The sequence below is a fragment of the Paramisgurnus dabryanus genome, chromosome 23 (assembly GCF_030506205.2).
Source record: "Paramisgurnus dabryanus chromosome 23, PD_genome_1.1, whole genome shotgun sequence".
Lineage (NCBI taxonomy): Eukaryota > Metazoa > Chordata > Actinopteri > Cypriniformes > Cobitidae > Paramisgurnus > Paramisgurnus dabryanus.
The window spans coordinates 30007606-30025565 of NC_133359.1; the positions used below are offsets into that span (position 1 = coordinate 30007606).

At 37.6% G+C, this 17960-nt stretch overlaps 1 protein-coding gene across 7 annotated transcripts in view; it reads left to right on the forward strand.

The window, feature by feature from the left end:
• The window catches only part of ano1b (anoctamin 1, calcium activated chloride channel b), a 75341-nt gene that overhangs the window by 53120 nt on the left and 4261 nt on the right, over positions 1 to 17960 (forward strand). For 6 of the 7 annotated variants that reach the window (XM_065297979.2, XM_065297984.2, XM_065297983.2 and 3 more), the window contains 13 exons: positions 6113 to 6273; positions 8812 to 8894; positions 9026 to 9037; positions 9302 to 9373; positions 10078 to 10152; positions 12590 to 12791; positions 12882 to 12993; positions 13226 to 13283; positions 13363 to 13463; positions 13554 to 13696; positions 13894 to 14046; positions 14423 to 14475; positions 14964 to 15148. In XM_065297979.2, coding sequence (XP_065154051.2) covers positions 6113 to 6273; positions 8812 to 8894; positions 9026 to 9037; positions 9302 to 9373; positions 10078 to 10152; positions 12590 to 12791; positions 12882 to 12993; positions 13226 to 13283; positions 13363 to 13463; positions 13554 to 13696; positions 13894 to 14046; positions 14423 to 14475; positions 14964 to 15148 — 1410 coding nt within the window. The remainder of the gene's footprint in view (positions 1 to 6112; positions 6274 to 8811; positions 8895 to 9025; positions 9038 to 9301; positions 9374 to 10077; positions 10153 to 12589; positions 12792 to 12881; positions 12994 to 13225; positions 13284 to 13362; positions 13464 to 13553; positions 13697 to 13893; positions 14047 to 14422; positions 14476 to 14963; positions 15149 to 17960) is intronic. The other variant, XM_065297982.2, reaches the window with a different exon arrangement.

Here is a 17960-nt window from a genome sequence, read left to right on the forward strand (position 1 = left end):
ACCTGCCCAAACGAACCACACCAAGTGAGCTATCGAGCTCTGGTACGATTCAACCGAACTAAATAAGGCAGGTGTGAAAGCACCCTTAGATTAAAATCTATTTATGATGACAATATATTACTTTCTATATACTATATTTTTAAGGGTATGTTTACACAACAACAAATGTAAAAAAAAAATTTCTTTGCGTAAAAAAAATTGCATATACAAGGAAATGAGGAAACTATTTAAATGTTGAATTATATGTGCCAGGCCAGTAGAAAGCATTTTGGAGCGTTTTGTTTAGACAGCGTTTTGTTTAGACAGATGATGGGGTTAGTCACTGAAACTTTGTAACACTGTAAAAAAGTGCTAGAAGATTAGAAATATTCACTTTTATATGTTCACTTTTATATAAATTTTGGTATAATCAAAATTATTAATAGTATAAAAGAAAAACCAAATACACAACACATGCTTTGCTGAGCTTCTTAAAAGAATGACAGTATTTTTTTAATATGCTTGTGATTTCCATTTGCTTAAAGGAATAATGTAGTCAATAAATACAATGGAGTATCCATGAATGAGCACTTAGTTCCCCAAAACATCTGTCCTAGGGTCTATTTTAAGTAAGTCAAGTAAAAACATCATCAATAACTCATGTCTAAGTTAAACACAGTTGCATAACAGTTCATCAACCTTTATCACATTTTTGTCTAAAAATACTGCAGGCTAATAAAATATGAGTCTCTCATCCTAAGTTTAAACTCTGGATCTGTGAAAGAGGAAGTGTATACTGTGAGAAAGAACATATAAAAGCAAACATCTGTCTAAAAATTCCCTCTGGAGTTTTTCACTGTCAGGATATTATGACAAATTCTGAAAATGACCTCTTGGACCCATTTATACAGTTTTTACAATAAACCTTGATTTTAGAATAGAAATAATAAAACGATTCATTTTCATCATGCTTTAAATAAGTATGCGAATACATATTTACTTTGGTATAGTGCCCATTAATCAGATATCTTTTAGGGTTTGAAACTGCTCACCAGGCTCAATACTTAAAACTATATGACCTGTGTAAACAAAGCAAAAATCGTTTTTAGTGATTGACTATTTCATAAAATAATGTAAAAAACATTATGTGTAAATATAATCTTGATATCTTTACAATTAATTGAGTAAGATCATGTTAAATATTGAAATCAATGTAAAATCAATGAGTGAAATCAAACTTTGGGTATTCATTGCAGCATTTTGTATTATAAAGTTCTTTGCCCTTGAATTCTTTATGTTTATGTGTTTAAAATTAAAGTTAAAAGTTAAATGAACTTTAAAGATTTTAAAGCATAGGTCCAATACACAAAAATGTGAGTGGTTAAGTTTGCTTGATTAAGTTTACTTTAAGTTTACAGTGTTCAAGGTTGTCAAAGTTACCAAGATATAAATCAAAACTAAGATTTCTTTATCATTTAAAGCTTGAATACCTATAGATTAGTATTGCATCCTTCCCAGGGCTCCAGACTAACTTTTTTCACTAGGAGCGCAGTGGCCCCAACTAAAATTTTAGGGGCGCAACCAGAAAATATACCTTAAATCAACATGCTAACCAAATATTCACATTTCTACTAATTTTCACCGTATTACTAATAAATACTTTAATGCTAGATGCAGAAAGTACAATGTGCTGTTTCAAATTCAGTGTCACATCACCAAAAAAGTCAAATTTACTGGTCGCACATGTGCTACTGGATGTAAAATTCAGTGGCACACTCTCAAATTTTGGTGGCAAAATGCCACCATTTGGTGGCAGTCTGAAGCCCTGCTTCCTATCTCTGAAGTGTCCTTAGTTTTATCAGATTTATAAAAGACAGATCAGGTCTAGTGATTGTTTCCGGAAAAGCATGAAATCCCAGAAGTGTCGAGTGGGAGGAGTGAGTCACGAGCAAGGAACATACTCAAAACATTATCCCACTATCTCTGGTTAACTTAATGATTCTACATGTTCATTTCGTTTACATTATATGCAGATATGGGGATAAACAAGCTAATATTAATTGTTTCAATAATGCTGGCTTTCTTCTCCTTACATCCAAAAAACACACTTCTTTTGTGCCATTGTTGAGTGCAGTGATGTCTGTGACTTCTACTCGAAGGAAGCTAATGAACAGGGTACCCATGTTCGAAAACAACTTGTGAGAAAGAGAAGCCATTAGTTTGGCCAAAAAATACTCTGTCAACAGTTTTTTTCACACTTTGCATTTGTTTAACATGAGGATTACAACTCTTTAAGTGTGTTAATAAGTCAGAGTGCATGGAGGACCATTACAACCCCCCCCCCAAAGGGAAATTCCCCTTTTTAAGTAAGGAATAATTGACGACGGGCAATTGAATTATACGAAAATAATGCACACCCAAGGTGCAATGCGGCACGACGCGAAGTGGAGTTAAGTCGTTTCTTAGTCCTTAGTTATTTTTATAAACCTTTACAATGTGACTTGATTTTACCTGTTGTAAAGTTACATTAAATCTTCATATGTGATCAGATGTCATGCAGTGATATTAAACATTTAAAATGTGATCTGTTGTGCATTTATATTAAAACTTTACAATGTGATCAGATGTTGTGAAGTTATATTAAACATTTACAATTTGATTGTTTTGTCCTATTTTCTTACCATTTTCACTTCGATTTAGGGTTAGATTTACATAAAATTACATCCTTACCCAAACCCAACTCTAACCCTAATGCAATGGTTTAAATTTAGACAAAATAAAAAATAAATATGAAAAAAATGTATAAACCAATACTTAAAGTGACATACTAATGCAAACACCAAATCTAACCCTAAACCGAAGCGAAAATGGTTTAAAAATAGGAAAAAGCTAGACCCCTTTTACTGGGGCACGTGCCCCAGTGTAAATCTTTTGTGCCCCGGTGTAAATCTCAAGTTTAAATTTTAGCAGTTAAGTGCAATCCTTTACAAAGACAATCGCGGCAAAAACGGATCTTTATGCAAAGTAGTTACCCAATTTAGGCTTGTAAAAGCGACGAAGCAGTCGCATTGACGCGTGCACGCACGTATCCATGGCTGCACGCGTTTGCGTTCACCACGCACAACCGCATTCAAAGGTGACGCCACGCGAGTGCTTATGAAAGCATAACGAAACTAAAGTAAGTTTCTAAATAATAATGCTAATCTTATTTTGACTCGATCATTATTGGCTTCTGTAGATGTACATCAGAAATGTTTTGTGCAAAGCAGGGAAAGGGAAGAAGAAAGGAGAGATGATGAGTTTAAGGGAGGTAATGCTGCGTTCCAGAGCCCATCCAAACCAGTGGAACGTGGGACTTATCCTTCCTGAAGTGTCCTAGCTCCTACTTCAAAGCGTTCCAGGCATTTAAAGTGGAACCAGAAAACATGGACGACCGACCGGTCTTCTTAAGGCTCGTACAGACTACATGACTTTTAAACATCGGTCCGAACTGTGCAGGTCACACTACAGTAAAACATCAAGTTAAACATCTTTACAAAGTGTTCTGGAGCCATTATATAAAAGCGCTGCATGTCGCTTAAGTAACTTGGTATAATTTGACCATATCTTCATGCTAACAGATAATAACAACATAATTTCACGCCATAATATAAAAAAACAAGCGGTGTAAAATTACAATGTCTAAAACAACCCTACAAGAATAGAAGTACAATTTATAGTCTAGGGATGTCCCGATCCGATCACATGATTGGAAATCGGCTCCGATCACGTGGTTTTAGACTCGATCGGAATCAGACGTTACCTTCCGATCAGGACTCGGATACATATGCAGGGTTTAAATTGGGCCAGGACCACACACATACTGAAGGTCTTGCTCTGCTCCGCGCCAGTGTACGCGCTGCGCTGGTGCGTGTGAACTGACGCGAATAATAAACGCGTTTTCATTCATAGGCTTCACACACTCGTGCATGCACGACAAAACCGGGTTTTTACCGCTCATTTAAACTACGCGCCGATCGTTTTTGTCACTATGTGCTCAGTTAATCTACATCAGCTCCGTGTCTCATTCAGAACCTCAAGAACGCCCATTCGCGCAGGAGGATCACATTACACATTGTAGAGATGAGAGATAGAAAGAGAGATCAGAATGGTGCACACATCGAAAAAAACTTAATAGAAGTCTAGAAACAAAGTATTAAAGTATGTATAGCCATGTCATCCATCTTATTACAATATGTTAACTAGATAACTGGATACAACTTATTGTATAGTTTAATAAAATAATGTATTTTGATTATACAAATCAATTACGACCTAACTATAGTGATTGTTTAACTAACAGCTGACCAGCTTAGGGAATCTCTATGACTAATTTATAAGACATAGCCTATTGCTGAATCAGTATGTTGTTTTTCTTGTTAATTGAGTCTTTTTGGGTAGTCTATCATCTTATGCCTAGAAGTAGTCAAGGAGGTTGAGTCTTATAACTTCCTTCAAAGTTTGATCAATTGTGCATAATGACATGTGCAACAAATGCATGTAGGGTGTCAGAGTCATAGATGTGCATAATATTAACTTCAGGTTTTAAAGTTTGGGTCAACCTGTAGCACAGCTTTAAAGCTGAAACTTTATAAAATCCTATCAGAGGTCCAAAATGTCATTGAAACACACCAGTGGCTTTGCTGTCATCAGGATAAAAAACATGTTACCCCTCGAACCCTTCCTCCCAACAGAGCATCCCCACAAAACAAACCCCAATTTAACCCCTGAACATATATACTATATTCTCGTTATTTTTTAACACATCAATAGTTATGCGCTGGCACAGAGTTAGACCCTTTTGACTCCACACAGAAACAGCAATACGTGCGGCATGACATAAGGAACATCCTGGATCTGTTTTTTTGCTCTTCTTTATTCTTTTTTACGTATTATAGAAGTATCGGATCGGGACTCGGTATCGGCAGATACTCAAAATCAAATGACTCGGACTCGAGGGCAAAAAACCTGATCGGGACATCCCTATTATATTCTATTCCTTGAAGTTTTCCTCTCACGACGCGAGACTCTGGGCGCCACCATTTTCCTCCGACTTATTTTTCTGAAGTCGGGGTAGGTCGAACTCCCCCGAGTTCGCCGGTAGGAGGTTCCACTTCGACAGGCATTCCAGTGCACTTTTCCTAGTTGGAGGTAGGATAAGTCCTAGATCCCACTGGTATGGATGGGCTCTGGAACGCAGCATAAGACAAACTACATCCTCACCCTGTCAGGTCTCAAACAGAGGAAAAATCTCAGGAAAACCTCTGTCAAGTCTATAGAATTGCATCATTGCTGAGAAAATCAACAGATGTATGTGATATACTGTTCTGTATTTTGAGATATGAAATAAATATTTAGTTTACTAATATTTAACTCTAGGACACTAACTTACATAACAGTTAGAAGACTGAGATTATTTAGTATAGCAGTCATAAAATGACTGGTTTCTTAAAATATTCTTGTAAAAAGTTAATGATCATTGCTATCATTGTATAATGTAGAAAATATTGTATAGAAGTGTTACACTTCTCTCACACAGCAGGCGTTTTTAAAAAAAGTCAGCAAAATATTGGGGGCCTGTGCCCCAGTAGAGCTTTATGTCTAGCAAGGCCCCTGGTAACTAATATGTGACAATGACACATAAACAGAAATTCGTGATACGATCAGGAAAAAACATGGAAATGCGTGACAGTATCACGAAAAAGAATACAAAAATAACGTGACTATAGGTGAATAATTTTGAGACTGGGCAGCTATGCCACATGCATTTTTGGATTTAAGTGTCGCATAATCTATCCAGTGTAACTGAAGAATCTAAAGTGTTTTTATAATTTTTAATAGTTGACTCTTAGTTTGTTTTATATGGTGATTTGTTCATGGTTTTGTTTATATTGTTTTTTTCTAAAGATGGTTCAGTTTCTCTTAATTGTTTCTTTTTCTTCTTAGGGTATTTTTAAACTTTATGTTTCTCACAGTAAAGTTCTCTATAATTCTGATTTAATCGAGTTCTTATTTCTTTTCATAGATGTTTTGCAATCATTGTCAAACCATTTCTTGTTAATATTGATCGCTGTCTCTCTATTTCTATTGTCAGTATGGAAATCTGTGATCCGCGAAAGAACGTCACCATGTGTCCGCTGTGTGATCGAGTGTGCAGTTACTGGAATCTGAGCACAGCGTGTGGGACAGCTCGGGCCAGTCATCTGTTTGATAATCCTGCCACCGTCTTCTTCTCTGTCTTCATGGCGCTGTGGGGTGAGATCAGCACTGTCTTCATGACACAATCACTGTCCCGTTTCAGATCTGGATATACACTCTTTCCCGGCTCTCCTTCACAACTGTATATCTTTCTCTTTCCGGCTCATTTTGAACTTTATATCCTTTAGTTCATCTTGGCGTCTTTAACATTTGCTTCCTGCATGTCTCTGTGACTATAGGCAGATCTGCAGATTTCTGTAATGTTCCTCTGTTCTGTTCAGTGTCGTCTGCTGAGGGATTTTGGGCAGGAAGTCGTTGACTTCCACCCTGTTTAAGGGCATGAGTTCACACACCAGATTTACAGTGCTTTCCATTTGTTTGCAAAGAGCCTGAAGACAGTTTTGGTCTTTTATCGGTATAAATGTAAGGTACATTGTACATAATGCATCCAAACCTCCTCTTTTAAGAGCCATGGACAGGGTGTCTTTATTTCTTCCATCACTTATGTGGATATAAGTACTCTACAGATGTATGTGTCTAAAGTTCACGTCATCTTCACAATACTGAACGATTCTGAAAACACTTTCGGATCCATCAGAACGCTCTGTTTAGCATACTGCATAGACCAGAAATAGACCAAAAACAAACAAAGCAGTACACAAGAATGCATCCTGTGAGAACAACCACTAACAGTGAAAGAAACAGAAGACTCTATGTAGTCATTATTTACTTAACCTTGTGTCACTTAAATCCCCTAAGGCTTTCTTTGTTCTTCAAAACCAAAACAAATTTATAAAAGCTTTTTGTGGTTTTCTTCTTACAATGGATAGTGAACGATTCAGTAGCTTCAAAGCTTTATAAAAGAATTGTGTATCACCCATGTTGTATTTTCTAATAGTTTTCTGCATGCATACTAAGGGGTTTGGTGAAAAAAGAAAACTTCCTAATTATTTTAAGAAAACGAAGAGTTTGGTTCCAAAACGCAATAAACACCATTTTTGAAAAAAAAAAAACGAGTTACTGCCAAGTCAGTATTATATCAGGTCAGTATTTAAAAGTAAATTCTTAATTTTACGCAAAATCCAATATCCGCCGTGTTATTCTGTCATCTTTTCTCCATTTTTTCCCAAAACACAATAAACGCCACTCCTCCTTTTCTACAGAATGCAATAAATCTGCTCCACAAATTACAGCGCTCCATTCCACACAATATAAACAAACAATGGCGGCGCGTTGAGTACACAGAGTCCTAGTTTTCCTCATCTACTTTGTACTTCGTGATCAACAAACAAACAAAAACAAAATAATACTTTAATAGCATTGATAAACCTGTGGTTGCTGTGACTGGAAAAAAACGTAAGCCCATCAACTTCTAATAATTTACGCGAGAGGCACTCGGGAGAACAATCGCTTGTTCTCCCGACAGCATCTAGCTTCTCTCATGCTAACACATTGACCCCAGGGGATCTTATGAAAATCTTTCCATAATTTTACTCAAAGAATCACAGCTGATTTCTGTGATAAAAAGGTTAAGCGACGACGTCAAGTATAACCGCGCAGCAATGTCAGTTTTCCTAATATGACAAAGTAAGTGTTTTGATTAAAGCCATAAATGTTTATTTTTTTAATCATTGTGTACAACTGTTCAACTAAATTAATATAAAATGTCAAAAATGAATGCACATTTATACATTGATTGAATAGATTCATAGAATTTTGAAAAAAGTAATGGATTTATTGCATTTTGTGGAAAAAATTATTTGTTTTTATAATAAATCTTTGAAAATCAAGTTATGGATTTGAATTTTTTATGTTTTTATAACCTAAAGATGCTATGTTAAAGTTTGCAACATAAAATAGTGGTTTTCATCTTGTCACTTTCTTGGTATAGAAAACACATTTTTACCGAAATTTGTCAAAATGGATTTATTGCGTTTTGGAACCAAACTCTTCAAATATTGACCTGTGCTTTTCCTCTTCTTGTGTATTCTCAGTGTCTTTACAGTTTATGTTGAAATAATGTCAACATACTGTATCAGTGATGTCCAGGAGATCTCTATAACTGCATCCTCTCGAATATTTAAACCTTCATTTTCATTTATCCAAACTTCTGTGCAAGTGTTTTGTGGATGTTGCTAATGTGGTTTAAGTAGTAACGGTAATAATGAGAAACGTTTGAATGGGTTGTGTTGTTTGTGTGCATGTAAGAGACATGAGTCAAGATAAGGTTTTTTAGCTTTATTTGGGCATTTTAAAGCTTGAGAAGAGGTGCACTGCCAAAGACACACGAACCAAAACACACAAATGAAACGTGCCCAATGCTGCTTAAATGTATAACATGTCTGCAGCTTCACACAAAGACAGATTTAGCTTCTTTCATCATGCACACATGATTTTTAATAATGTCTTTAATGAAAATGTTAATATTTCATCAGATTCTGCTACATTTAGCATCTTTTCTCCTAATAGTTTCTCATGTGTAATGAAGTCATCTGAGTGTTCATTTCCTTTTAAACATGAAGCGGAACATAACTCATCCACAATTTATACAATTGGACTAAATTAATTCTGTGTTTCATCTCTTGTGTGTTTCAGCTGCTTTCTTCATGGAGCACTGGAAGAGACGGCAAATGTGTCTGAACTATGAGTGGGATCTCACAGGCTTTGAGGAGGAGGAGGTCTGAACACGTGACACTTCAACATACAGTATAACACATATAGTCGATAAGGCTGTCATTGTGTATTCGAGGTCATTTCATCAGTCTGTAAGTTAATGTTGTCATCCTCTTCTTCCCCCTGGTGTTTATAGGAAGCACTGAAGGTTTGGAACAAATTCAAAACTCTTGTAATCAACTCTAATCTCTCACTATGCTTCCAACATTCCCACTGTCTCTTACAAAAACTTTCTTTATCCACAAATATTCCTGAACTGCATTGAAATACATTTGTTTTATATAGTGCTCCTGCCAGTGTCTCTCAATAACTGGATTTAAACTTTATTTTTTTCTCTTTCGTTCTGTCTTCTCTTTCTCTTCCTGTTATATCTTTGTATGTATGATCATGTGTTAATGTATTTTTGTCTCAGGATCACCCACGAGCTGAGTATGAATTCAGAGTCATGCAGAAATCCCTAAAGAAAGAGCACAGATCACCAAAGGTGATCACTTTCATTCAGTGATGATTCTGTTTTAATCTGTTATCTAATGGTTATATATTTATACTGATACAAGCTCCCTATCTATTGAACCTCTTGACTGCCAGTCACGTGACACATATGTTCAAATGCAGCATCTGTATATGTTCCAGTGGTGATTTAGTCTGATATATTTGTCTTCAGGCCTGACTTTACATCTTGTTACTTTTTTATTATTATAATTTGATGGATTCTCAGCGAAATTGGATTCTAATCCAATCTTTTTCAGCAGCGCATAGATGCATGTAAATGGTCAAGGGCTGACTGTATAGACACACACACATGGCACGCATTTCTTAACAAAATCCTGTAGAATTCAACCAAACCAATAAACTTCAAAACTCCTGAAGTGCGTCTAATTTTGTGTTCTGAGGCCTTGGACGTTTAGCCATTTTCAGAGGTGCAAAACTATTTCCATGCCTTTGCACCTTAAATGTGTTTGGTTTCTAGTACCAGTAATTTTACATGCCTGTTGCTGCTGTCTGTCTTTCAGCGGAGAAGCTTTCTGGCACAAATAAAAACATATCAGTTACAGTCATCACACTGCAGTAATGTTAAAACCAATAAAAAGTAATAAATGTCAAGACTATGCACATTTTTCACTCTTTTTTACATTGTAGAAACTGTCTATTCACACACATTTGTTTCTGATATTTTTATCTCTTTAGCCAGAGAAAGAAAAGCTGACCTTTAAAGACAGATTTCCTGCATACATGACTAATTTCATCATGATGTTATTAATGGTAAGCCAGTCTCACACTCTCTTTTTTATCTTTATATACAATAAGTTCATAAGACTTTCTAAATCTGATGTGATTGTATGCATAAAATAACATTTAAATAACATAAAATCAACATTGTGGTATAAAAATACCTCTAGAACAGGGGTCTTCAACTACTCTTCTTTGAGGGCCAGATTAAAAAAATTTAAATATGATGCGGGCCAAACTTTTTCCCCTATTTTATCCTTTTATATATTTTTTACATTTACCTACACACGCACGCACGCACACACACACACACACACACACACACACACACACACACACACACACACACACACATATATATGTAATGTCATGATATGACCTATAACAAAAAGTAACAAAAACAACATAAGTTATAATATATATTAGAGTTCAGTTAGAAAACGCGATAAACGCCTTTTTTATGAGTTAACTCCAAAATCAGTATTATATCAGGTCAGTATTTAAAAGTAAATTCTTCATTTTACGCAAAATACAATATCTGCCGTGTTATTCTGTCATATTTTCTCCTTTTTTCCCAAAACGCAATAAACGCCAGTCCTCCTTTTCTGCAGAATGAAATAAATCAACTCAACAAATCAAATCAAATCAACAACCTCAAGTGGCTTCTGCTCAAGGACTGGTGCTCCTCCCATGACGAGGACCCGCAGAAATGTCCAGTGTAATCAGTGCTTATCAGTGCTTGAAAACATTTCTTACTGAAATTACTCAAAATGGATTTATTGCATTTTGGAACCAAACTCTTCATATATAATCTTTAAGGGTTTCACAACCCTTTAGGGTATGTCTTCACCATCCCACACACCCAAACCAGACCGCCCCCCCCACCCCCCCCCCCCCACCCCCCGTGGGCCGAATACTATCATTCCTTTGAGCCCGTTGTGCGGTTCTTGGGGGCATGGCTTGCACTGCCCAACTCATCACTGTGGCTCATCAGGACCATTCGGTTCGGCTATATGATCCAGTTCGCCAGACGGCCACCCAGGTTCAGCGGCATACTTTTCCTTAATGAGTGGAGAGAAGGCCGCAATTCTTCGGGCGATATTGATGTCCTTCTTTCACTTCGAAGACTGGAGCCCCCTCCACTTGGTGGCTCTACAACCTCAAGTGGCTTCTTTTCATGGCCTGGTTCTCCTCCCATGGCGAGGACCCGCAGAGATGTCCAGTGTCATCAGTGCTTACCTTTCTACAAGAATGGTTGAACAGACATTTGTCCCCCTCAACCCTAAAGGTTTATGTTGCAGCTATTTCGGCTCACCACATATTACTGGATATGGAAATATGTGGGGAAGCACAACCTGGTTGTCATGGTTCCTCAGAGGTTCTATGAAGCACTCCTAGTTCTAGCCTCATCCCCTCTTGGCACCTTTCTGTTGTCTTTTCTGGACTCCAGAGGGCTCCTTTTTTGCCATTGGGGACCTGTAAGCTTTCCCTGTCATCAGTGGGTGCCTTGAGTTCAGGCCTCTCTCACGTTGTCCTGAGACCCCCGGCCCAGTTATGTGCACATTTTTCCAAGTTGGATTCTCCCTTTTCTGGGTGAGCTTTCCTCTTTCATTTTACGAGTTTGGCTTGCGGAGAGCCAATCTTTTGGTCTCATTGACCAGTTACCTTTTGTTTAGCCGGCTTTGAACTTTATTTCTAGGCTAACCACCCCTTGGGTTTCTTGGTTTTTGATTCCCCTACAGTTTCCCTGGGTCTTCCCCATAAGGGCTTTTTGCCCTTTGTCTTGAGTGTAGTTGAGCCCTGTTTCGCAGCTCTCGGCTTTCGAGTTATATTTCTCCTCCGTTCATTCGGACCTTCATTTATACCTCCCTCTGGTAAGTTGTGGTCTCAGTATGTCAGTGTTCACTGATCATTAATTAAGCTTTTTCAGATAGTATCAGAGTGATTGGACTTCCAAGGTTGAATTTGAAACTTTTTAGCTGTGCACAATTTAAAGATCACTTACGATTTATAGATTTATACATGGAAAAATAATAGTTTGAGCAAATTTTGGATGGTTTCTATACAGTATTTTATAAATGAGGCCCCTGTCTTTCCTAAAACAGAGAACAGCTAAGGACACTGAGTTGAAGAGGAATGCCCAGAGGGGGTGGGTGCCACACTCTAAGGTTCCGTTCACACTGGGCGTCAGAGTTAACGCTTTTCATTTACTTTGAATAGGTGACTTCATGCGTTGCCAACATGAATTGCAGCTCAGTCGGTGTTGTGTCAAACGTACCCACAGTGATAAGAACTTTATAAAGCCATCACATGTGCCTATCCCTAAAAAGTGTGAAGACTGAATATCCTCAGGTGTCTGGCGCGCTGTAAAGTTACTTTATCCTTTCTCCTCGTATCATCTGTGTTTGAGCTTTACATCATGTTTTGTTAAATGTACTCCCTACTGAATAACGTTTGTCATCATTTATAGATTGGTGTTACATTCGCAATAGTGTTTGGTGTGATTTTATACCGGATATCAACCAAAGCTGCTCTTGCTATGAGCTCAAACCCGATGACCCGCTCGAATGTGAAGCTGACAGTTAAAACCACAGCAGCCATCATAAACCTTGTGGTGATACTCATCCTTGATGAGGTGTACAGCGCTGTTGCACGCTGGCTCACCATCCTTGGTCAGTCACCCTATTCATACTTATTATAGTTCATTATGAGTAATATATCAATGGTAACCTTTTTATTTCATAATATCTTTGACTCCTCAGAGGTTCCAAAAACAGACAAGAGCTTTGAAGAGCGTCTGATCTTCAAAACCTTCATTCTTAAGTTTGTGAACGCGTTCACCCCTATCATATACATCGCTTTCTTTAGAGGCAGGTGAGTAAGAGATATCCAGAACAACCTTTATCTCACACAACTTTAAAGAAGCTCAACATACTTTTGACATTCAACACTATTGAGCTTATTCATTGGATGACAGATAATTACATACATGACATATTTATTCTTATTTTAAGATAGGAATTATTGATCTGGTTTTAATGAGGAATTAGTGAAAGCTTTTATAACAAAAATAAGGTCAGATGTTAATAATTGTGGTGTCTTACAGACTCGGTGGACGTCCTGGAAGTTACCTTTATGTGTTTGAGTCCTATCGTATGGAGGAGGTAAGAAACAAGGAGCATTCAGTCTCTCTGTGAAGTTTTACGTCCATGCTAGATGATTGATGTTTTTTGCACTTGTCAGTGTACTCAAGGTGGCTGTTTAATGGAGCTCTGTATTCAGCTCAGTATCACCATGCTGGGCAAACAACTCATCCAGAACAATCTCTTTGAGATAGGCATACCGTGAGTCTCATACTACTTTAGCCGTATTTAAAGATGACCATCAATGGCTTTTGGTGTCTGCATAAGTGAGTGTTTCTGGTTTTATTGCAGTAAACTGAAAAAGTTAATCAGGTTCATCAAATCCAAAAGAGGATCTTTCCAAGAGGAGGAATATGAGAAGAAGTTACAGCGTTATGAGACAGATTATTTCTTGGAGCCGTTTGTTGGCCTTACGCCCGAGTACATGGAGATGAGTGAGTCTCATCAGTATCTGTTTATAAACTAAATAGAGTGAATAACATCATAATTTGTATATTTAATATAATAAGTGTCACACATATTGTTAATATGTATAGCTTTTAACTTAAGTTGCATTGAAAGAAGACACCTGCCGAATGCATTAAGGTAAATGTTGAATAATCTCTACTGATGTTGATGTTTGTTTCTGCAGTAATCCAGTTTGGTTTTGTGACTCTCTTTGTGGCATCCTTTCCATTGGCACCTCTGTTTGCTCTCCTAAACAACATTATTGAAATTCGTCTGGATGCCAAGAAGTTTGTTGCAGAGCTCAGACGACCTGTTGCAGCAAGAGCCAAAGACATTGGTCTGTATTTTAACCATCAGCTTCTTAAATTATATCATAGACTTTAGGTATGATCATTTCAGTAGACAGCATTATAAAGCACAATTTGAACTTGGTACATGCAATGCTATAATCATTGTTGTGAAGTATTGTTTTATTGTGACATTAGCAAGGGATTTTAAAGATTACAGTCAACCTCCATTTAAGTAGTAATGCCTTGACTGAAATAGCTGCCCAGAGGCTGGTGACCAAGTTCAATGACTTTCCTTAGAGATGTTTTGACAGAGAGCTGAACTACTGTATTGCATGTTTTACATAATATCAATACCTTCTTTGTATTAGCTCATATTCCTGATAAGTTGAGACATTTCATTGTGTGAACCTTCATCTTTCACAGGAATCTGGTATAATCTTCTCAGAGGAGTCGCAAAAGTGGCAGTTATAGTCAATGTAAGTCTGATCATTTTTGATGTGGTTCTTCATGTCAGAAAAATCATTCAGTGTTTTTACCATCATTCATTTACTCGTAGTAACTGTACAACCACTGTATAACTGCAAAAAGAAAAAACAATAGAAACCATCAGTGAAATCTTATTGGATTTAATGGTTTTAATGGGAAGTTTATTGGTTGTAATGGAAACTATAATGGGTCTCCGCTATATGTGTTGGGTTCTGTTAGTGGGGCCATTAAATCCTACAAGAATATTTCCCAAAACACACTACATAAAGGAATTTTGTAATCGTTTTAATGGTAAAAGCTAATGGTTCCTAATGGAATTTTAATATCATTTCTGTGATGGTTTCTATTGTTTGTTTGTTTTGCAGGGAGGACAGTTCATGTAATTGACCATTTGTCAGTTTTGTTTTAATTTTGTTTTTTAATAATGTGTTATTTGCCAAGACACAGTTACTCATTCAAATGAAATATGTTTTTGTAGGCATTCGTGATCTCCTTTACTTCAGACTTTATTCCACGGCTGGTCTATCAGTATATGTACAGTCCAGATGGATCAATGCACGGCTTTGTCAACCACACTCTCTCATACTTTAATGTCAGTCACTTTCAGAACAGCACCTCACCGCTGGAGCCCTTATATCTGGGCTTTCATGTGGACATCTGCAGGTAAAGATCAATAAAATAAAAAATAGGAAGATAAAAAGCTTTATTTATAACTTGAGTTATACCATCCTGCTCACCATTATTGGCACCCATGCAGTTAATGTACATATTGTGGAATATCTACTGAAGGAAATTTATCAAGTGAAACAACATATTACTACAGAAAGCAAAATAGATACAAAATAGTAAATGATAAAGAGCATTTAAAAAGATAAACATTATGAGGAAAACATAGAAAAACATAATGCTTGCCGTGTCAATGGTATTGCTGCAAATCATTATGGAAACCCAATTTGGCTCACCCGTTGCACATCACAAATGAGGATCACCTGTGATTAATTGCCTTCACCCATGTGACACGAATTTGCTAATGAATAATAATTTTGGTGTTTTAAAAAGCCACCTGTTATTCCCTCTTCATGTGTGACAATGGTAAAGACAAAGGAGCTGTCTGAGGACACCAGAAATGCTATTATTTGCAAGCACAAGACCTCCAAAGGGTATAAGCAAGGGGTGTCCAATCCTGCTCCTGAAGGGCCGGTGTCTCTGACGAGTTTTATTCCAACCCTAATCAAACACACCATATCCAGCTAATCAAGATCTTACTAGGCAGACTAGATACTTTGAGGCAGGTGTGTTGAGGGAAGTTTTAGCTTAACTCTGCAGGACACCTAGCCTGGCTCCGCCCTCCTTCGTGCTTCCCCTTAATTTTCATTTCGCTTCAGTACAACGTCTGGGACAGCTGTGTAGAGTTTCGTTTTCTCCTGCAAAAATCTGCAGGTCCAATCAGCGAACAGAGGGGGGTGGCTAAGAAAGATGACGTTGTGCGTCAGTTTGAGTTGTAGTTCAGTAATGGCAGCGGAGAAAGACGTGAGAAAAGCTATTCGGTCCGTTGTTGCAAAACTGCCAAATATACAGAAGTTAAATCCGGAGCAAGAACAATGTTTGCTAAGTTTTGTTGGTCTGATCATTCGGATTGTTGTTTCCGGCTGGTTTCGGTGACTCTGAGTGACTCTGGGCAGATAAAATAGTTTTAAACTTCAACAGAGGACCCTCCTTAACGGAAGTAACGCTTTGCAATGGAGCGTGGCCAGACTCTCTGTACAAATTAAATGAATGTACGAGAGTCTGGTTGGACCAGGCTACAGGACACCGGCCTTCCAGGACCGACTTTGGACACCCCTGGTATAAGGCCATCTCCAAAGACCTTGGTATCCCTGTTTCAACAGTGCATAATGTTATTAAGAAGTTTTCCAGGCATGGAATTGTCAAGAACCTCCCTGGACGTGGGGGGAAGAGAGAAATGTATTACAGAATTCTTCGAAGGTTGGTGCAAATGGTGGAAAAACACCAAATCAAACATCTAAAGACCTGAAGAACAACCTGGAGCAGTCTGGTGTAATTGTTTCAATAAGTACCATACGCCACACACCTAACAAAGTGGGGCTCTATGGGCAGAGGCAAAGAAAGACCCCATTGCTAAAGAAAAGACATAAAAAGGAATGATTGATCTTCGCAAAAGAGAATCTGTACAAACCTCAAGCCTTTTGGGACAATGTTTTATGGACGGATGAAACATTTACAGTTTACGTTTACAGATGGCGCATTCAAGCCCTTAAGGAAAAGAACACCATACAAACAGTCAAGCATGGTGGAGGATCCATAATGCTGTGGGGATGTTTTGCTGTGTCTGGTACTGGAGGCCTTGACCGTTTCACAGGCATCAGGAAATCTGAAGATTATTAAGCAATTCTAGAGCAGAATGTCTTCCCCAGTGTAAGGAAACTTGGTTTGAGGCGAAAATCATGAGTCCTCCAGCAAGATAAAGACCCAAAGCACACCTCCAAAAGCACGCAGGAATGGTTGAAAGGGAAAAAATTGCCTATTTTAAAATGGCCAGCAACGAGTCCTTATCTCAATCTGATTAAAACTCTTTGGGGAAAGCTAAAATCTGCCATTGGAGAAAGGAACCCTGCAAATGTTCAAGAGTTGAGCATATTGCAAAGGAAGTGTGGGAGAAAATACTGGCCGAGAAGTGCAAGAAGCTTATAGATAGATATAAGAAATGTTTGGAGACTCTCATCGCTGCCAAAGGGTGTGCAACCAAATATTAGGGAGGGGTGCCAATATTAGTGCACATGCTGGTTTTCTGTTTTTGCTTTTGGAACTACAATATCTGTTTTGAAATAACAATTGTTTTTGTTAAATTACTTTGAACCTCCAATTAAAACATGAAGGGGTGCCAGTAATGGTGACCAGGGGTCTCATTTATAAAGCTTGGAAACGTGCGTAAGCCAGTTTCCACGCAAAGGTTGTGATCTATAAAAAACAAACTTGACGGGAGAATCTGCTTGCAGGGATCTGAGGATGATTCATGTACGCACACTTGCTGGTGATCTGTGATTTATAAAGGGAACATTGCTTTGTTTTATAAGTCCTAATATATTTTGGCGTATGCCTTTTTTGGCTTTTGTGCGTACGTAGACTTTAAGTAAGGATTTTGTAAATGAGATCCCAGGACTGTAGGTGCATTATTACGTATACAGGTAACTAACTGTGATTTAACTCCACAAAATTTTAAAGAATGGTCCACCCAAAAATTCTGCGGCTATTTTCGCACCCTTATTTCGTTTCAAAGCTAAAACATTGAACGCAAAAGATGTTTTGGTAAGGTTGTCTTTGAACAATAAGTTCATGAATTAGCTAACATGAATGATCTCCCTGAAAAGTCTATAGTGATCTGTAGTGGTTTTAAACTGAAGATGTTAATAACATCATTGTATTCCATTATCTGTTGGTTCTTTTTTTAAAGACA